The 18,408-nt window shown below is 41.6% G+C and overlaps 1 protein-coding gene across 3 annotated transcripts in view; it reads right to left on the bottom strand.

Moving 5' to 3' along the window:
- Positions 1–701: 701 nt before the first annotated feature.
- Positions 702–18,408, bottom strand: part of NKIRAS2 (NFKB inhibitor interacting Ras like 2) — a 64,696-nt gene continuing 46,989 nt past the window's right edge. For 2 of the 3 annotated variants that reach the window (XM_069237668.1, XM_069237669.1), the window contains exons 3-4: positions 12,603–12,844; positions 702–8,587 (exon numbers count right to left, since the gene is read on the bottom strand). In XM_069237668.1, the coding sequence (XP_069093769.1) occupies positions 8,348–8,587; positions 12,603–12,844 (482 nt within the window). In that variant the 3' untranslated portion in view covers positions 702–8,347. Of the gene's footprint in view, positions 8,588–12,423; positions 12,511–12,602; positions 12,845–18,408 lie in introns of those variants that run through there. The other variant, XM_069237670.1, reaches the window with a different exon arrangement.

The following is an 18,408-nucleotide window of genomic DNA, read 5'->3' as shown; positions in this document are numbered from 1 at the left end:
CCCGGCAGACCGCAGAAAAGCAGTGGGATGGGCGGAGGATCGGCGGTTTGGCTTAGACCAAATTGCCAAAACCGTAATTTGGCGTTCTTCACCGCTGGCCCGTCTTAAGACCGCCAGACTCGTAATGAGGGCTTAAGTGTCCAAAAACAACAAACGTACATATGGATGGAGGCTGGGAGCGAACTGGTAAGACAGCAAATGAGCTCAACAAGTCACAAAGTTGCCAAGCAAAGAAGTATTGGTTTAAACTGTTTGTATACAGTCTCTGTCATGCTTGACACTTCTGATATATTGGTTAGGGAAAGTCTCATACTTCAAACACTCGAAGACACCATGATGGAACGGGAAGTGTGCCACCGCTGATGCATGCTATCTATTAATATAATTTCCAGTGTAAGACGGTACTTCATATTTTCCTTGTAATTTGTGTGTACTTCACACTTGGATGACTCGTGTCAACTGACACCCTGAATCCTCATACAATTATGAGAATGAGCAACTGAAGGGTAAATACGGTAAGAATCCCTCTCAGCCCTGACATCTTTACCATTGTGGGGTTCTAGCTGACAGATTCAAATTGGCTGTAGTATTCAGAGGTGAGTAATACTGCTTAGTTTACAGTAAAGTTGTTATAAGTATAGTCATTCCAAGGTTTTTAGGTTTATTTCCTGCAAAAGACCTAGACGCCAACACAGCAAATACATTGTCATTTAATCAACTTTATTACAAATCAACATTACATGATAAACACCGATTTAACCAAATAAGAAACTTTTGAAAAAAATGATTATGCTTTAAAGACATGCAAGAGATGAAGTGAAAGTTGCATTTTAACTCACACTTAAAACAAGAACTGGCATGTAGATCAAGACATAGAGCAAAGAAAATATTAAAAGAAATGTGAAAAAATAACCTTCATAAAATGCAACAGAAATATTTTTTTTAAAACACAAAACCTTCAAAAAGTAACAAACTTGATCACGTAAGCCTGCATTTCGCTGTGACCTTTACTACATTTCAGAACCCTTAATCCACTTCTGAAACCTTTAAGGAGAATAAAAGGCATTTTATATATGACTGTGTCTCTATAATATAAAACACCCACCTAGGATCTCTCTTAAGCTGTGAGTGTTGTTCATGTTGTTCCTTCATTTTCTTTTCTGTAGCACTGTTACCGAAGAGGAGCGTCAGCACGAAAGGATACACTTGCAGACTGAGCAACAGAGTAAACTTCCCACCAACTAATAAGTAGAAAAGCGTGTGAATGCTTAGGCTGTGCAGGCACGACTGGTGTAAAGACATCTGTATGGGGATGGACAACCCAAACACAACATCTGAATAACTGACCAATGACAATATATAACTTGGGAGGAGTCTCAAAAAAGTCACCCTCTTAATACACTTTGTACTTGAGTTCCCCCTCAATTCCGATGCTCTGTACTTTTGCAGTACTTTTCCTTATAAATCCTCATTTCTGAAAAACAGACTTCAGACTGAAAGACATATGAAAGATAGCCAATCAGTGTATTTTAAACCTCCCTTCCCTCCATTAACAATGTGAGCAGAACTCCCATTTTTACTCTTTAATCATCTTACAGCTGCTTGTTTGTACAACAGAGGAGAATGTAGTATAAAACCAAGATTTTGCTCTACAGTACATTTTAGTATGCTTCTTAGGATGGAATAGTCTATTAATAGGCTGAAATTGAATATGCAACCACGTAGGGTTTTCATAACCGAAATTCCTACCCTAAGTAATGCACTTTTGAAAAGCAACAAAGTTGAATTCCCATTTTTTATTTCAATTTGTAATATGGAAATTCAGACCAAGACGTTTTTTAAATGTCTCTGAATCAGTACTGAATAGACACCATCTTAAAACTAGGCAGTTTATAATGAATATGTGAAAATGAATTTGGAATTTTGATTCAGGTGTTGCTAACCAGCTGCTGCAAGCCAAACTTTCGTGTACATCTCAGGAGAACCTGTCACTACAGGGAGTGCAGAATTATTAGGCAAGTTGTATTTTTGAGGATTAATTTTATTATTGAACAACAACCATGTTCTCAATGAACCCAAAAAACTCATTAATATCAAAGCTGAATATTTTTGGAAGTAGTTTTTAGTTTGTTTTTAGTTTTAGCTATGTTAGGGGGATATCTGTGTGTGCAGGTGACTATTACTGTGCATAACTATTAGGCAACTCAACAAAAAAAAATATATACCCATTTCAATTATTTATTATTACCAGTGAAACCAATATAACATCTCAACATTCACAAATATACATTTCTGACATTCAAAAACAAAACAAAAAAAAATCAGTGACCAATATAGCCACCTTTCTTTGCAAGGACACTCAAAAGCCTGCCATCCATGGATTCTGTCAGTGTTTTGATCTGTTCACCATCAACATTGTGTGCAGCAGCAACCACAGCCTCCCAGACACTGTTCAGAGAGGTGTACTGTTTTCCCTCCTTGTAAATCTCACATTTGATGATGGACCACAGGTTCTCAATGGGGTTCAGATCAGGTGAACAAGGAGGCCATGTCATTAGATTTCCTTCTTTTATACCCTTTCTTGCCAGCCACGCTGTGGAGTACTTGGACGCGTGTGATGGAGCATTGTCCTGCATGAAAATCATGTTTTTCTTGAAGGATGCAGACTTCTTCCTGTACCACTGCTTGAAGAAGGTGTCTTCCAGGAACTGGCAGTAGGACTGGGAGTTGAGCTTGACTCCATCCTCAACCCGAAAAGGCCCCACAAGCTCATCTTTGATGATACCAGCCCAAACCAGTACTCCACCTCCACCTTGCTGGCGTCTGAGTCGGACTGGAGCTCTCTGCCCTTTACCAATCCAGCCACGGGCCCATCCATCTGGCCCATCAAGATTCACTCTCATTTCATCAGTCCATAAAACCTTAGAAAAATCAGTCTTGAGATATTTCTTGGCCCAGTCTTGACGTTTCAGCTTGTGTGTCTTGTTCAGTGGTGGTCGTCTTTCAGCCTTTCTTACCTTGGCCATGTCTCTGAGTATTGCACACCTTGTGCTTTTGGGCACTCCAGTGATGTTGCAGCTCTGAAATATGGCCAAACTGGTGGCAAGTGGCATCGTGGCAGCTGCACGCTTGACTTTTCTCAGTTCATGGGCAGTTATTTTGCGCCTTGGTTTTTCCACACGCTTCTTGCGACCCTGTTGACTATTTTGAATGAAACGCTTGATTGTTCGATGATCACGCTTCAGAAGCTTTGCAATTTTAAGAGTGCTGCATCCCTCTGCAAGATATCTCACTATTTTTGACTTTTCTGAGCCTGTCAAGTCCTTCTTTTGACCCATTTTGCCAAAGGAAAGGAAGTTGCCTAATAATTATGCACACCTGATATAGGGTGTTGATGTCATTAGACCACACCCCTTCTCATTACAGAGATGCACATCACCTAATATGCTTAATTGGTAGTAGGCTTTCGAGCCTATACAGCTTGGAGTAAGACAACATGCATAAAGAGGATGATGTGGTCAAAATACTCATTTGCCTAATAATTCTGCACTCCCTGTATATCTGAAGGCTGGGGAGGTGGAGGAAGTTAGTAAAACATATGCAAATATGATTTTTTTTAAAGAAAGCATCAATTTCAACGATGTGAGAAAGAAACTTGAGTATGGATGCAAAAAGAAAGCAACAAATTGTATGTGTAGTTATATTTGTAAGTTTTCGTGCTACTTTAAAGCATTTAGTGGCTTCCCTCTTGGAAATACCGTAGTCTTGCATGCACCACTAGTATTGAACCCCAGTCTCAGATGGAAGCATGTTGGCTATCAGAATGTCTCTCTCTCCCTGTTTCAGTGTTATAGCCTGCTGAGTTCCATTGCCGGTTACATGTCCCGGTGTGTGTGTGTTTGCACCGTTGATAGTAAATATATTTTCAGCCCTGGGGTGTTCAATAGAGATATGTACAATACATTGTGAGGGTAATGCATTACACACCCATGCAGTACGAGGAATTAAAAACACTACAGTAATCTAATTACTTTCAACAGTGAAACATATACCACAATTTAGCCCCATGTGGTTATAGCTCAGATGCTTAAAATATGTAATTCCATTGACTTTCTGACTGCGAGGGTGGTGCTACTGGGCCTTCTGGAGGAGTTGTAGGGACACAAACGGACTGAACATTTATCGGGGTGGCATGCCTAGTGGCTAAAAGAGACATTGCACAACTGTGGAGAAGCCCAGTGGTGTCGTCGATTTCTAAATGGTGAGACAGGTTGGACTGGTGCTCTTAACTAGAAAAGCCCATCTATGAGGCACGTGGCTGCCCTCAGAAATATGAGGAAATTTGGGGGAAATGGCGGACACACCATGGGTTGAATTTCTAAGTAGTGTAATTCTGTTCTGGGCTGGCAAGAGGAGAGAATGTTGTCAATTCAGGGCTCAAAAAATCTACTCGACCACTCACTACATCGAGTTTTATTTTATGAAGTCGAGCTATTTTTAGAATCCACTCAACACTTCTGGCTAGTAGACAAAGAAGAGGTGTTCTGTTCAGTCAGAAACTGAATTAGCAATTAGGATGCCTTTAAATCTTATTCTTGTCACATTTGCTCTGTGTTCATGCAATGCAAATACTTTTCCTTGTGACTGCAGAGCTCCAGGATTTTGTAAGGTGAACTGTCTGACCTATGTGAAATGAAAGGCTTTTGATATCAGGTTTTTTCCTAACACACAACATTTATATAACTAAATCAACTTTACAAACATTTCAAAATATATTTCAGTAGCTGTGAAAGACCATTTCTTGTACTTCTGTGTGATGAAAAACATATTTTATTAGGATGAAAAAAAAAGTCAAAACACTACTTGGTGATGTGCAAATGATAATTTTTTTCTAAAACCCAATTTCCACAGATTATTGTTAATACACTATATAGTTTTATCAGTAAAGCTGCAAGTTAGTGGGAAGGATTTGGACATTACTTGGAAAATGTACTGTCTGTAAATGACAGTGCACTACCACATCATGCTTTAGTAATATATTTATTTAAAGTGAGTGTTTAAACATAAACTGTAAAACACTCCTGCTCTGATGGTAAAACTATTAGTAAACTACGAGGCAAGTCATGCATGGATCATGTGTACCCTATATGTGGGCTAGATTTATTATACATGGAGCCAACATTCAGTGTATTTGATCAAACAAAAAAGGTTTTTTTTTTACAGCAAAAATGCTGAACTCAAAAATGTGAAGGTGCACTCATATGTGAGAATGAAGAAAAAGGCGACTGTAAAATATGCTATTTGCCTAAGATCACACAATTTGAGACCCGTTATCGGGTCAAGTACATTACAGTTAGGTCAAGTAGATTATCCAAGCTACTCGACCTGCAGGTCTAGTAACATTTTTATGATTTTGCGAGGCCTGCAATTACAGGCAATGTATCGATCTGCCTCATTCATTCTTGCTTGCAGGTACTCACTGTTATGCTGTTGTTCTCTTGTTTTTCACTTTCAGCGAAACTAAATAAACTTGGTTATAAAAAAATTCAATTGACTTTCAACACTTTATGTTTATAAAGTATCTCTTCAGTATTAGAACAGAAAGACGTGAATCAAATGTGATGTGAAGTTTCGACACATTGGGTCCATGTACACAGAAGCGGTGATAAAAAGGCCATGCAATGCCTCATAGACTTGGGCACCTATTATTCTTTTGAGCATCCCTTGTGCTGAATAAGGACAATGTTAATCCTTGAACATGTCGTGTTGATTCTGTCGTGCTTGCAGACCCTGCATTTACAGCTTTTGCATTGATTTCGGCTTAGGGACTCTTGTTATCTCGCATTAAAAGCTGTACTATGACCATACTAGCCCCTTCCCTTTCTCATAGCGGACAAAACGGGGACAACCCTGAAACATTCCGATTAATTTCTTGGATTTACACAAAAGACAAGGGTATGGGAATGAATACTGCCTAGTGGCTAAAATACCGACTTGGAAACTAGGGACCTGGTTTTCTATCTCTGCCTCAACAATTGGCTGAAAATCCAGTGATTCTGGGAAAATCATATAATCTCCCGGTGCCTAAAAATGTGAATATGAAACACAATTGTAAATATGTCACTTAATTTCAAGATGTAAATCCCCGCTTGAAGTACAATATCTTGTATCATCTTCCAACATCCCCTATAGTGTACTGCGTCCCGCTGCTACACATCTAGGGCTGAGCTACATGAATATATACATGCAGTAAGGTGGGAATCTTACGGCATTAGACTAGTGTAGCATGATCACTAGATGGCGCTGTTACACCGTAAATGGATATGGCAGGAACCATGGTGAAAGGGATGGACTGACAATCACACTGAAATATACAACAGATGCCAAGTGAAGGACGGAATTATCAATTTACCTCAACAGTCATGAAGGGAATGTAATACTTCACAGAAGCATGTGCACTGGTAACATTGTTAGTGCAGGAAATAGAAAGCACAGCGTGCAAAGATTTATTCTCGTCACGACGGTGTGAAATACTTTGGATGTGGAATTATTTTACCACCAAGAGGATCACCTATCACATAAAGTGGGAAATAATGCCATCTTCGTGCGTCAAATCACGTGTGCTCACCTGTACCTTTTGCAGGCGTGACATCATGTCTTCATCAGGGCGTGAAATACCTACAAATGAGACCACGAGGGGTTGTGAAATCAGAACCTAAAGTCAGTCATTTTACCAGCTGTGGAATCTCCCCATCACCATACCTTGAGCAGGACTGCAACTATAGGATCATCAGGAGTTAAAACTGGTATAATCGCGTGGCACACTGACTCACCAGGTGTAAGATCACACTTTGACCAGGCACACTGAATCACCAGGTGTAAGATCACACCTTGGCCAGGCACACTGACTCACCAGGTTTAAGATCCCACTTTGACCAGGCACACTGACTCAGCAGGTGTAAGATCCCACTTTGACCAGGCACACTGAATCACCAGGTGTAAGATCACACCTTGGCCAGGCACACTGACTCACCAGGTGTAAGATCACACCTTGGCCAGGCACACTGACTCACCAGGTGTAAGATCCCACTTTGACCAGGCACACTGACTCACCAGGTGTAAGATCCCACTTTGACCAGGCACACTGAATCACCAGGTGTAAGATCACACCTTGGCCAGGCACACTGACTCACCAGGTGTAAGATCACACCTTGGCCAGGCACATTGAATCACCAGGTGAAAGATCACACTTTGACCAGGAGTGGATCCATACCACGGTCACCTGACAATGTTTAGACCCACTCCTTGTTACGTGGCATTCCACAAATTGCTCAGGAGAAGAATCACACCTTAACAAGTTGTGTCATCACAGTATCGCCAGGTATGAATCGCACCTGCAGCCCACCAATTAGGCATGCCCGTCAAACCATAGGGGCCAACAGGCGCTCTGGTGATAGGCGTTGAGCCAAGGCGTTGAGCTCCAACACTGATCATGGGCTATCGGGGCCGGGAAGGCAGCTCCGACCTCAGCTCAAAGTTCGACCAGCTCTCAGTCTCACCACCAGGAAGCAGAAACGTACCCAATGGCAGAGCGGGCCAATGCAGTCTGGCTATGACGCGACACATGCATGATCGAAATCAACATGAGACTTGCACAGCACCGTCGGCCAAATCGAATAAATGTAACTATGATGTGACACTTCTTTCAAGTGTTAGGTCATAATGTCTCCAAAAGTAATATAAATATCATGGCGAAACAACTTTCAAGTGTCCACTATGTATGACACTTTTGATTAATCACTATTGATATCCCATGAGTATAGAAGTGATTGACCTTTCATTGTAGTGATAATGCACTTTTACCATATGCTACCGTCTGTTATTTTATGCAAGAGGATTTGCAGTCTTACTTTCAATGCCAGAATATTGTTGATTTACCATATTTTACCTCAGCCGGATCGTGTGTACCCCAATAATGCAGCTCCACCAAGCCTGATGTGAGTACTTCTCTGAGTGAACAACTTGTAACCTCCATAACGACCCAGGAAGCCCCTCTTAATTCGAACTAATCAATGATTATTTCCTTGCAGCTCATAGACATTCAACATAAGCAAACTTTTAAGATTCAAGATTGTATAATCGTTCAGCAAGTGCAAGTAAATTTTGAATTCCTTGGTAGACATAAGTCAGGCCTTAAAAGCTTTGCTTTCACCATGAGACGCAAAATAGCTGTGAAAGAACAAGTCAATCTTCTGTTCTTGATAGCTTACTTTGAAATTAAAATAAATACTGAGGCTGGAAGGGACAATGTGCCAAGAGGCAATATGTTGGCAAGGTAATGACGCACTCAGCTGTCAAGTGACCCGCTTCCTTTGTTACGGCGGCTGAGCGGGAATGCAGACTTGTTCTGGGGTTGGGTCATTTTGCTGGCCAGGAATGTGAAGGGTTCAATGAGAGTCCGGCGGTCAGCAACGGTCACCTCCCACAGCTTCACTTTCTCCACTTTTGCCCAGTGCTGTGCACCTTCGTGGTCCACTCGTCTTTGGTCCTGCACATCACATTTATTCCCCAGAACAACAATAGTGACCTGTGTATCAAGAGAGAAGAGATGGACGATTATCAATATGTATTTGTTTTACTGATCCAAGGAGGCCAAGATAAAACTTCTAAACATGGAGGCCATCTTGGAATGGTAAAACAATGATACATTGTGGATAATACAATTCCAAGATGGCAGCATACTCTGGAAGTAGTGGCTACACGGGATGTGGCACACTGACTAGCAAAAGAGTGGCCCAGTAGTGCCTGGGGGGCTGCAGGACACACTAAAAAAGAGAAGGTTAAGATTCAAGGGATACCTATGAAAGGGAAAAAATTGAAAATAACAGACTTGTCTTCACCTCAGGCACTGAAATGCATTTTCAGGCAGCGGTGCATATGTGATCAGAAAAAATGACATAATTCACAGGGTAACAACGCCAAAGGCAGAAATGAGCTACATTACTGCCCCATATGATATGCTATCACGGGACAAAGCAGAATGTGAATGACAGAAAGGACAGTAGTGTTTTTTTAATTTTTTTAAACAATACCCTGGCAGACGGCTAGGTTTTCCACTCTCAGGAGACAGTCGAGCAAGGGCTTTCACAGTGCAATGCTTCTATCTCCAGGGTTTATGAAAGAAGATGACCATGAGGCATACGGTCAAACAATTACAAATATGTGCACAATTACAGTTTGCAGAGCAACACACTTCCATTCTGAAACGGGTTAACAAAGATTATCAAAGTGAAAATGTAACAACTCCAGGGTTTCTGACATGGAGTGATTAGCCTACTGTGGCAATCTGTACGAATACATGTGACCATTATAGCTGCCTGCAGGCTTTGACACTTTATTTACAATTTATATTAGAAGCATTATGTTGGCCTCGTTGGATCAGTAAAACAAATGCGCATACTGTATCGAGCAGGTGATATATACTTTATAAAGTTTATTTATTGTGTGAGAAAATATTCTAATGTTATAAATACATCATTGTAATTTGGACTCAATAGTAATTGTGAGCTGTAAAATAATTTAGATTTGGTGCCATATATATATATATATATATATATATATATATATATATATATATATAAAGTTGTCTTTTGTGAGCTAGTTTTGGTTGCAGTCTTGGAGATGTCTGTGGATCATGGATAGATTTGTTATTTGTAGTTTGTTATTTGTTGGGAGCCCGTGGAGTGACCTAAGAGTGGAAACTTGTGGTCACTGCCCTGAGGGCCAAGAATGAGCCATGCTGCATGGCTCTGAGCTCTCTTGGGCATACTGACGGGTTCATTCCAAGAATCACCTAAAGTGTACAGGGCGCGAGCAGCGACTGAGCCTGTTTTATGTATAGCGTACACCACAAGTTTTGCACAAATTGCACCCAGTGCTTAGTTTTTACCAGCTCAATTTTCTCCAGATACCTCCTGAAGAATACTGGGTGGGCAAAAAAGGGTGATAACAGGAATGTAGCGTAAAACAATAGTTACAAGGAATATTTTCCCTCATTGCACAGCAGAAAAAATTGATAATGGGTGTCAGATACTATGCATAAATGGTACTTCCCCAGGCGGTTTGAGCACTGAATTCCTAACCGGTACTGAGGCTGTGTATGTAGAGGTAGGTAGACTAGAGTACAGGCTATTAGGCAGGCGGTTATCACTATTGAAGGCAGCACAATTTGCTGGGGGAGGACAGAAGGGTAATCATGAAGCAAGCATGGATGGCAAAACACACCCTTCTTCACTGAGTTTAGCTGTGGAATATTGTTAAGGTCCTTGGCGAAGAGGGCACCTATGTCGTATACTTTTGGGGCTGTAGGAACCGGCAGGGAATGCTTGCAAAATCACTGGTTTTGTAGAAGAAGGGTTTTGTTCAGTTTCCCAGGAGTAATTGTGGAGTTTTTTTGTGAATTCAGAAACAAAGGGAAATGTATTCTGAACTTAGAAGGAATCTCACTGGAGCTAATTCCTTATTGTTTTTGAAAATCAGGACTGTGGTGTTTAGAGTGCATAGATATGTCTGGTAATCCTGGTTGAATCCATTAAGTGGAACAAGTTGCTTTTTGTACACTAAATATCATTTCTGAGCCTGAATCTTAAAGCAATCTGCAGTCACAAGTTGCTACATCACATGGATGCAGATTCATAATTTGTTTTTTTTCCGGGTGTACTTCCGGAAAGTGTTGTGAATGTTATTTGCAACACTGCAGGGGCATTTTCAGCATGCATATTTGTACTTACTGTGTTAATGCAACTAGTGGGATTCATAAAGCCAAACCCAAAGATTGTTATGGTATGGATCAAGTGTGCCATGTAATAGTTATAGATCCTATAAGCTACAGGGGTAGGTGGGTTAGTGGATGTGTTTGTGTGTCACTCAAACCTTCTATTTTAAGATTGCCATCACTTACATGAAATACTGATTTTATAGCACCACATCAACTCTAAACTCCCATGCTTTACATAGTCCACACCTGTTGGCTGGATCTAGAATATTTTCAAAAGTTCCAAAAACAGCCCTCAAAGAGAAGTTTAAAGCAAGCCTGTCACCGCGTGTTGTGCATACATAGGATTAAGCTTTAGTTAGCCAACAGACAAGTAACTGATGCAGGCTACAGGCAAGGATAGGCCGTTTCTGCTGTTCTACTAGAGAGCTTTGCACCTGCAACTACTGTCTAGCCAAGGTGGCCAGTTGGCTTTGAAGAATCCATGGAGGAAAAACACTTTTCTAAAACCCAGCTCCCTCCTGGTTAGTCTATGCACAGCATTAGGCCCTGTTATAGATACATCATGCAAAAGAATTTTAATTATTTTTAACAATAATTTTTCAGCTTGATGTCTACCATTTATCCACATGCGACATGAGTAAAATGTCAAACTTCGGGAAAGAGAAGATCTACGCCTGAGAAAAAATCCCTTCCTTTTAAAGGGCATGCATTGGCTATAAATGTTTTGTATTTATTTTCACTGGATACATTTATTAAGCACGACCCTGGCCCCAAGAAGCAATGGACCACTTTATATAGGGTGAAACATACAATCTAAGATGAATTTAAAAAATCATGAATAGGAGCATTACATATTCTCAGGGGCAGTAGCACAATTGAAGTGCAGAAGACACATCGGATTTGCTGCTGTCGGGGGGGGGGGGTTTAGAAGGGAGGATAGCGAGGAAAGAAGAGGAAGATTTTCGGTTCCCCTCTTGAAAGTCTCACAAGAAGAGACAGGTCATTCCAGAGTCTGAGTGCCAAAAATGAAAGACTAACTTCTGTTTTTTGCCTTGCAGATCTCTGGTTTCATCGCATTTATGTTACAGGTGACATAAGAGCGGCCAGAGAGGGAGAGTACTTCAGCTAGTTAGTCCAATTTTCTGAGAACCTTCTAACTGAAGCATAGAGACGTAAAATAAATGTATGTTGGGTGGGGGCAGAAAAGATGGGTTGATGTGACTGACCTGCCGTTAGTCAGGTGAGACGTACAGTAGCATGGAAGACATATTCCAGGACATCAGGGGAATTTTCAGAGTGCACTGACCCTATTGATGAGTGAGAATGAGTGCTTGCCCTGTGAAGCTGAAAATGTGGGTTGGGAAGAACTAATTTTATTCGGTGTGGAAGACTTACCTAAACCCAGGCCAGAGATGAATTTTGATGCCCAGGAACTTTGCAATGGGATGAAGAAGTTATTGAAACCTCCAAGATGCATATTGTTGAGTCTATGTACATTTCAGGCTTGAGCTGTAGTCATTGACCATTACTCTTGAGTCAGTCACCAATCAGAGCTGCCACTGACCATTTATATTGGTTCAGTCAACATTTGTGGAAGCAGCTGATATTAATAACCATTAATGTTCAGTCAGTCTACGAATGGAGCCAGGCATTGTCACCACTAACCTTTTCTATCAGTAGTGGCGAGGTTTGGGACATAACACATGTATCCTCAAATAAGCATGATGTTTGTGCTACAAAAAAGACAAATTGATACATATATCATGTTACTAAGAACACATTTCTGTCATGTATTATTGCACTGCAGAAATCGGAATTCACCCACCTCCTTTTTATCTTTGGACTTATCGATCTCCTTCTTTAGGATCTCAACTCTTTTAAAGGACTCCTTGTTGTCAATGCTGTAGACCAGCACATAACCATCAGTGCAAGAGAAGCAGTGCTTTGGCAGTTCCATGTTGTCCTTCAGGCCCCGTGTGTCGTAGAAGCGCACCTGCTCCCGGACCCCTCGGTCTGTCTCCACTGTCCCTACGTAGATGTCCTCCTGGGTCTCCATGGTCTGCGAGCCTGTGAGGAAACAATGTGCCCCGGATGTTTAATGTTCTTGATAACAAAGGTGTTTGAAAAGTAGAGGAGTCAGGGGTTTTTGTGAGAAACGCTGACAGAACAAGTGCAGCCTTACCAAGAACACTGGACTAAAAGTCATACCTTCCCAGGATCAAATCCTGGCTTGCCTCGCTGTATGACTGAGTTACTTTGTCCTTTTTAGTGGGAAAATATAGACAGGGAGGTTGGGTACTTTGACCATGTGGCTGTTTGCATGTATGTAGCATTAAATTATATGATTTGCAAGAGGGAATGAAGGACAAGCATCTCAAAGCAAAGTGTTACCAGCCTTGTACCTCCAATCAAAAGGCACACGTTCTGCAAACATTTACAACCGAGAATGCCCAACCACTCTAGTCCTCTTGCCTCTTTGCCTTCCTGCTCGCAGTCCAGAACAAAATGACTCAAAACTAGTATGGCTGATTTTAAGGCAACTCCACCAGGCATTCTGGCACTATTCCCAGTCAGCTGAAAAATGGCACTGTCGCCCAGTGGGTGAAATCCTAAAGATCTAAGTGGTCCACAGTGTAACAGCGCAGAGCAGGGCAAGTTCTGGTATTCCAAGTAGAGTGGGCCAAGCCTGTGCTTCACTGCTCAGGCCTTTGAACATCAAACTTTCAATTTGAGATGGTTGCTCCTCACGGTCCGTGACCATGTAGCTGTAGGAGGGGGACAGGGGTGGAGAAAGAGGACAAACAAAGTAAAGTGACAAAGAGCGAGAGAGAAAGCAGAGGCCTGTGCTGTGTGAAGTAAAGGTGGGGACGAGGGCACTTAAATGGTTCTCAGTTTCTCAGGGCACCAGTGGCTTGAGGTGAAATTATGGGATTTCCAAGCAATATATGTTGAATGGCCCTTACAAACTGGCCACACACTACACAGTTGCTATAGCAAACCCAGGCTGTATGCTTCAATAACAGGGTAGTTACAGCCTACTGTCACTGTGTTGAGCCATCAATTTTAATGATTATGGTGTTCGGGTCTTCTGTCGATGTTGGCACCAACAGCTGTAAAGGTACTTCTGCCCAGTATTCGCAACCATAAACTTTAAACACTCCCAGCGTCTTGGTCCAAGGTGGGGGCCTGTTTAAAAAGGGCTGCAGAGAAGTGTTTTGCACTGCTGCTGGGTACAATGGATACATTTTTCAAATCTCACTTAATTTGTTCTAAAGCATCCCTCATACCTGATCCCTTTTCCTCTAGAACTATGGAACTCTCTTGAATTCACATCCTTTTCCGCAGTGTCTCTTGACTTCTGTGCATAGAGACAATTCAGTTTATAATCTGCACATAACAAGCAACTCATTTAAATAAACATCATTTAGGGCTGGCTTGTCAGCGCAGCTGTCATCAAACATGATGTGATCAACCTAAAAATGAGCTTTCAAAAGTACCACAGAGAGGGGTTTCGGCTCCACCCACCTCTTAGTATGCAGGAGGACATGTTTTGATTGGGCAGAAGTAGTGTACTTCCACAGAAAAAAGTGCTTCCCCTCCACACAGCTGTGATTATTTTATTTATTCATTTGCATAAGCCAGCAGAAGTATGGCTACCTGCACTTGGATTTTCTCGGGCACACACATGACATTGTAAAGTGTTTTAGACAATCAGATAATTTACAGTGTTGTCTTTCTCTGGCAGCAGCACAGATGTTCCGAGGGGATCAATCCCAGAGGTCCCTCCCTACCACCCTTAACTTTAGACGCGAAAGTGCAGTTTTGTGCTTGAGAGCGGTATGGGATGGCCAGGGCTACACTAATCTACATAGAGTTTTAGGTCCAATTGACAATGCAACAATCACCTGGCCTTATGTGATCAACAAAAAGACCTTGGTCATCTATTCTGACAAACCGTGGGAGAAGAATTTTACTGTGATGATTCTTTTTAAGCCCCATTGAAAGTGGCTCTATATAGTTATGCCAACTGTAATTTTGAACATATTTGTAATTTTATAAATGTATGCCCATTGGTTTCCAGCTTATGTGCACATCAGTAAGCCTGTTTTGCATATAGTGTCAAGCCATTAGTTAAGACATTAGGCCCATCAAGCTGTGATAGCACTTCACAACAGGATACTGTGCACTTTACTAAGTTCTGTGGTCACTATAAGCAATCTACTAAAACATTTTCAGTTTCTCTGTTTAAGAGATTAAGGGGGTCATTTTGAGTTTGGTGGACGGAAAAGGCCATCCTCCAAACTCCCGCAGCCAGGTTGCCGCCAGTGCGATCGCCTTCCTGCGGGCCCCATTACGAGTTCCCCGCTGGCCCAGCGGGGAGCACCCTACAACATTGACACTGGCTCATCACTGAGCCGGCTGCATGCAATGTTGCAGTGAGTAGGGTGCACCAGCACCCATTGTGCAGTTCACTGTCTGCAATGCAGACAATGAATTGCGCAACGGGGCTTGCCATGGGGGCCCCTGCACTGCCCATGCCAAATGCATGGACAGTACAGGGGCCCCAATGTGCCCCCCTGCACTCCGTGTCTGCCAGCCTTTACATAGCAGTGCTACTGCCATTTCAAAGCTGGCGGAGAGGGGGGCCGTAATCCCCAGGGCCACACTGCATGCAGCGCTGTCTTGGCGGATTAGGACCGTCAGCCCATCCTGTGAGGGGAAACTGGCGGTCCAACTGTGGCGCAACCACAAAATGTGGCATATTATTTAAAGTAGTGTTTTAAAAAAAAGATTGCAGAGGGACTTTTATTTGATTTTATGAATTGCTATTTTATTATTGTTTTGTTCTTTTTATGGTTTTGTCTTAAAACCAAAATAAAGATTGACTGAACTGAAAGTCACATTTTAGGCCCAATTCAGATACGAGTTCCCAGCCTCTAGTATCTAGTTTGAAATTGTGCCTACCATGTCTAGCTTTGGTGTTTGTGCACAACTAAGGTGTACAAATACCTTCATAAACACTTGGCAAAAACAAACTGACTTTGGACACAAAAGACATTGGGTTACAAATGATAAAGGCTGCAGTGTCTTGAAAAACAAAACAAGCTTTGATGAGATAGCAAGCTGAACTTCTCGCTACAAATGTTGATATTGATATTACATTTTGCAAAGTGCTAAGATGTTATGTTACATTGTAAGCTTCTTACACAAAGTTGCCATTTCTGGTTTCATTATGCAACAGCTATCCTATGCTAGAACAATCAAGAAGAAAACAAAATAAGGTACATTCACTTAATAAACGTTGAAGTCAATTAAACCTGTCACGGGTAGCATAACTTTCTAAAGATGAAATCAGTTTGACTAGAACACAGAAGATATTTTGGAGTGTATCGCCAGGTCACCCTCAAATTGTATATGGTGGCAACTGGGGAGTGGGAGGAGCCCATTTCTAATGACCAGTATTGTTCCATCCAAGGGGTACTAATACGTGCACACCCCTGTGATCTCAGGTGTATTAGACTTTGAGCCAGTGGTCTCCCAATCTGCAAAAATCTTCAAACCGTCTTGGCACAATGCAGCAGATGACGCAGAACACCCCCAAATGAACAGTAAACTGTGTATTATCTGCATGACAGTGGATGAGTTGGAGGCTCAACTCAAATGTTGTACAGGTAGGGGAACAAGGCCGATACCCATGGAACAAAACAATTTAATGGCCAGAGAAAAGAGGTAAAAAAGGCCAGGATGACAGATTGTTGATGGCTGACTAAAGAGGACCCGAACCAAGCCAAGGCGGGACCAGTGATCCCAATCAGCCTAAGCTGATCCAGCAATATAGTATGGTTAATTGTGTCCAATGCAAGTTTCTCCCTCAGCCCATGTAGGTATCGGTATGTGAATTTCCAAAAAGTTTCCTAAAATTCATTTGTATTGTGGCAACACAAGAATCCACCAGACCCTTCCATTTTATGTCACCTCACACTTACCTCCACAGATCGTGGTCTACAAACTGACACCTTCTATTAAAGCCCACTATGCACTGGCACATTTTCTTGGACCCGCTAACCAACTAACTCTGCTATGGATATTTATAAGTGAGATTTTAAGGAAACAGCGCTCAACTGCGACCCAGTCAATTTGAATAAAAGAACAAACGTGGAAAATACATTCAGTGATCATTTCTTGCCTTGGAGAGGAAGATGGTATGGGCAGAGAGGTCTACAGAAGAGCTGCACTGATAAAGGAATTGAAAAAGTCAGGAGATAAATAGGACCGTGGTGAAGAGATTGGGAGCATAAAGGATGGGGAAAAGAGAAAAAGAGAAAGAGTTGAAGACAGTGTGTGAGAGTAGAAAAGAACGATGTAATAACACAGCGAAAAAGTTGGAAGTGGAAATAATGATTTAGAGCAGGAAAGATACAGAAAGGTGAAAAGGGAAAAGTATGACAGAAATAGGGATAAGCTTTAAACAAACAGGATAAGAGAGGGGTGGCATCAGAACAGCAAGAAAGAATCAGGACTGTGGAAGGCAAACTGGTAGTAAAAGATAAACAAGCACTGACAAAGCCATAAGATTCTACCTTTAACAGGCGTTTGCCAATGCTTTATTTTTACTGATTTAACATGGCCACCAGCCTTGTTGGATCAGTAAACTAAAAAAAAAGGGAAAATGGTCATCATACGTTAGAAGGGACGCATGTTTTCATGTGAGCATTCATGTGAGGACACAATAGCCATTTTGGAATGGTTAATTCTAAGATGGAGGCTGACTGCATGCATGTGTACCCATGTGTCACAATCGATGCACCCACGTATATTGAATATGAGCACAAAGCATGTATCTTGAAGCACAGCAGTCTTTTTGTCTAATTATGTTCTACTGTTCCAACATGGGTGCTATGTTAGAATGGACAAATAAAAAAAAAGGAGTGGCCCAGTTGCAGCTGACATCTGTCGTGCCCTCCAAAAAGAAAAAAAAAAGAAAGAAAAAAATTAAGAAGTGGAGAGTGAAGCGGGGCAGGGAAGAGGAGAAATTTGGCACATCAACATCAGAGCTGGCGCCCCTCTGCATTACAAAATACTAAAATAACATTAAAAAGGGCATTGCAAGTAATATGGATCGGAACCACTGTATCCAGTGGTCTGTTGCAAATGCTAATATCCAACCTGTAGGAGGCAATACTGTAAGAGGCAATACCTAAATCAAGCGGAACAACAGTAGCCAAATATTAAAGACTGTCCAAAAGTCCCATTGTGAAGGTACGAGGACATGTTTATTGTGTGTCTTTTGTGTCCTGTAACGAATGAGCTCTTGGAGTCCTCTTACTAATGAGCTCTCCATAGTCTACCTGTTGAGACCTAAAGGAATGGGAAGAAAGGGCAGTAGAGCAAAGAAAGAAAATAAGTATCATCTTTAATGGAATAAAAGTACTGGTTGGTTGTCAGAGGGTTTTAAGTAATTCTGATTTTCGTGCTAGGACCTGGGTTATGTAATCCTGGGTAGTCCTGAATGGTATTGGGCTTTGTTGGAGCTCCTTCAAACACTTAGGCCTTGTCAATAATTTTAAAAAATATGTGGTATTTTCCTGGGGTACTGCAGTTAGAGGTTAATAGGTAATATATGTGGGGTG

The sequence above is a fragment of the Pleurodeles waltl genome, chromosome 6, assembly GCF_031143425.1.
Source record: "Pleurodeles waltl isolate 20211129_DDA chromosome 6, aPleWal1.hap1.20221129, whole genome shotgun sequence".
NCBI lineage: Eukaryota > Metazoa > Chordata > Amphibia > Caudata > Salamandridae > Pleurodeles > Pleurodeles waltl.
This window is presented reverse-complemented; position numbering and strand designations above follow the sequence as displayed.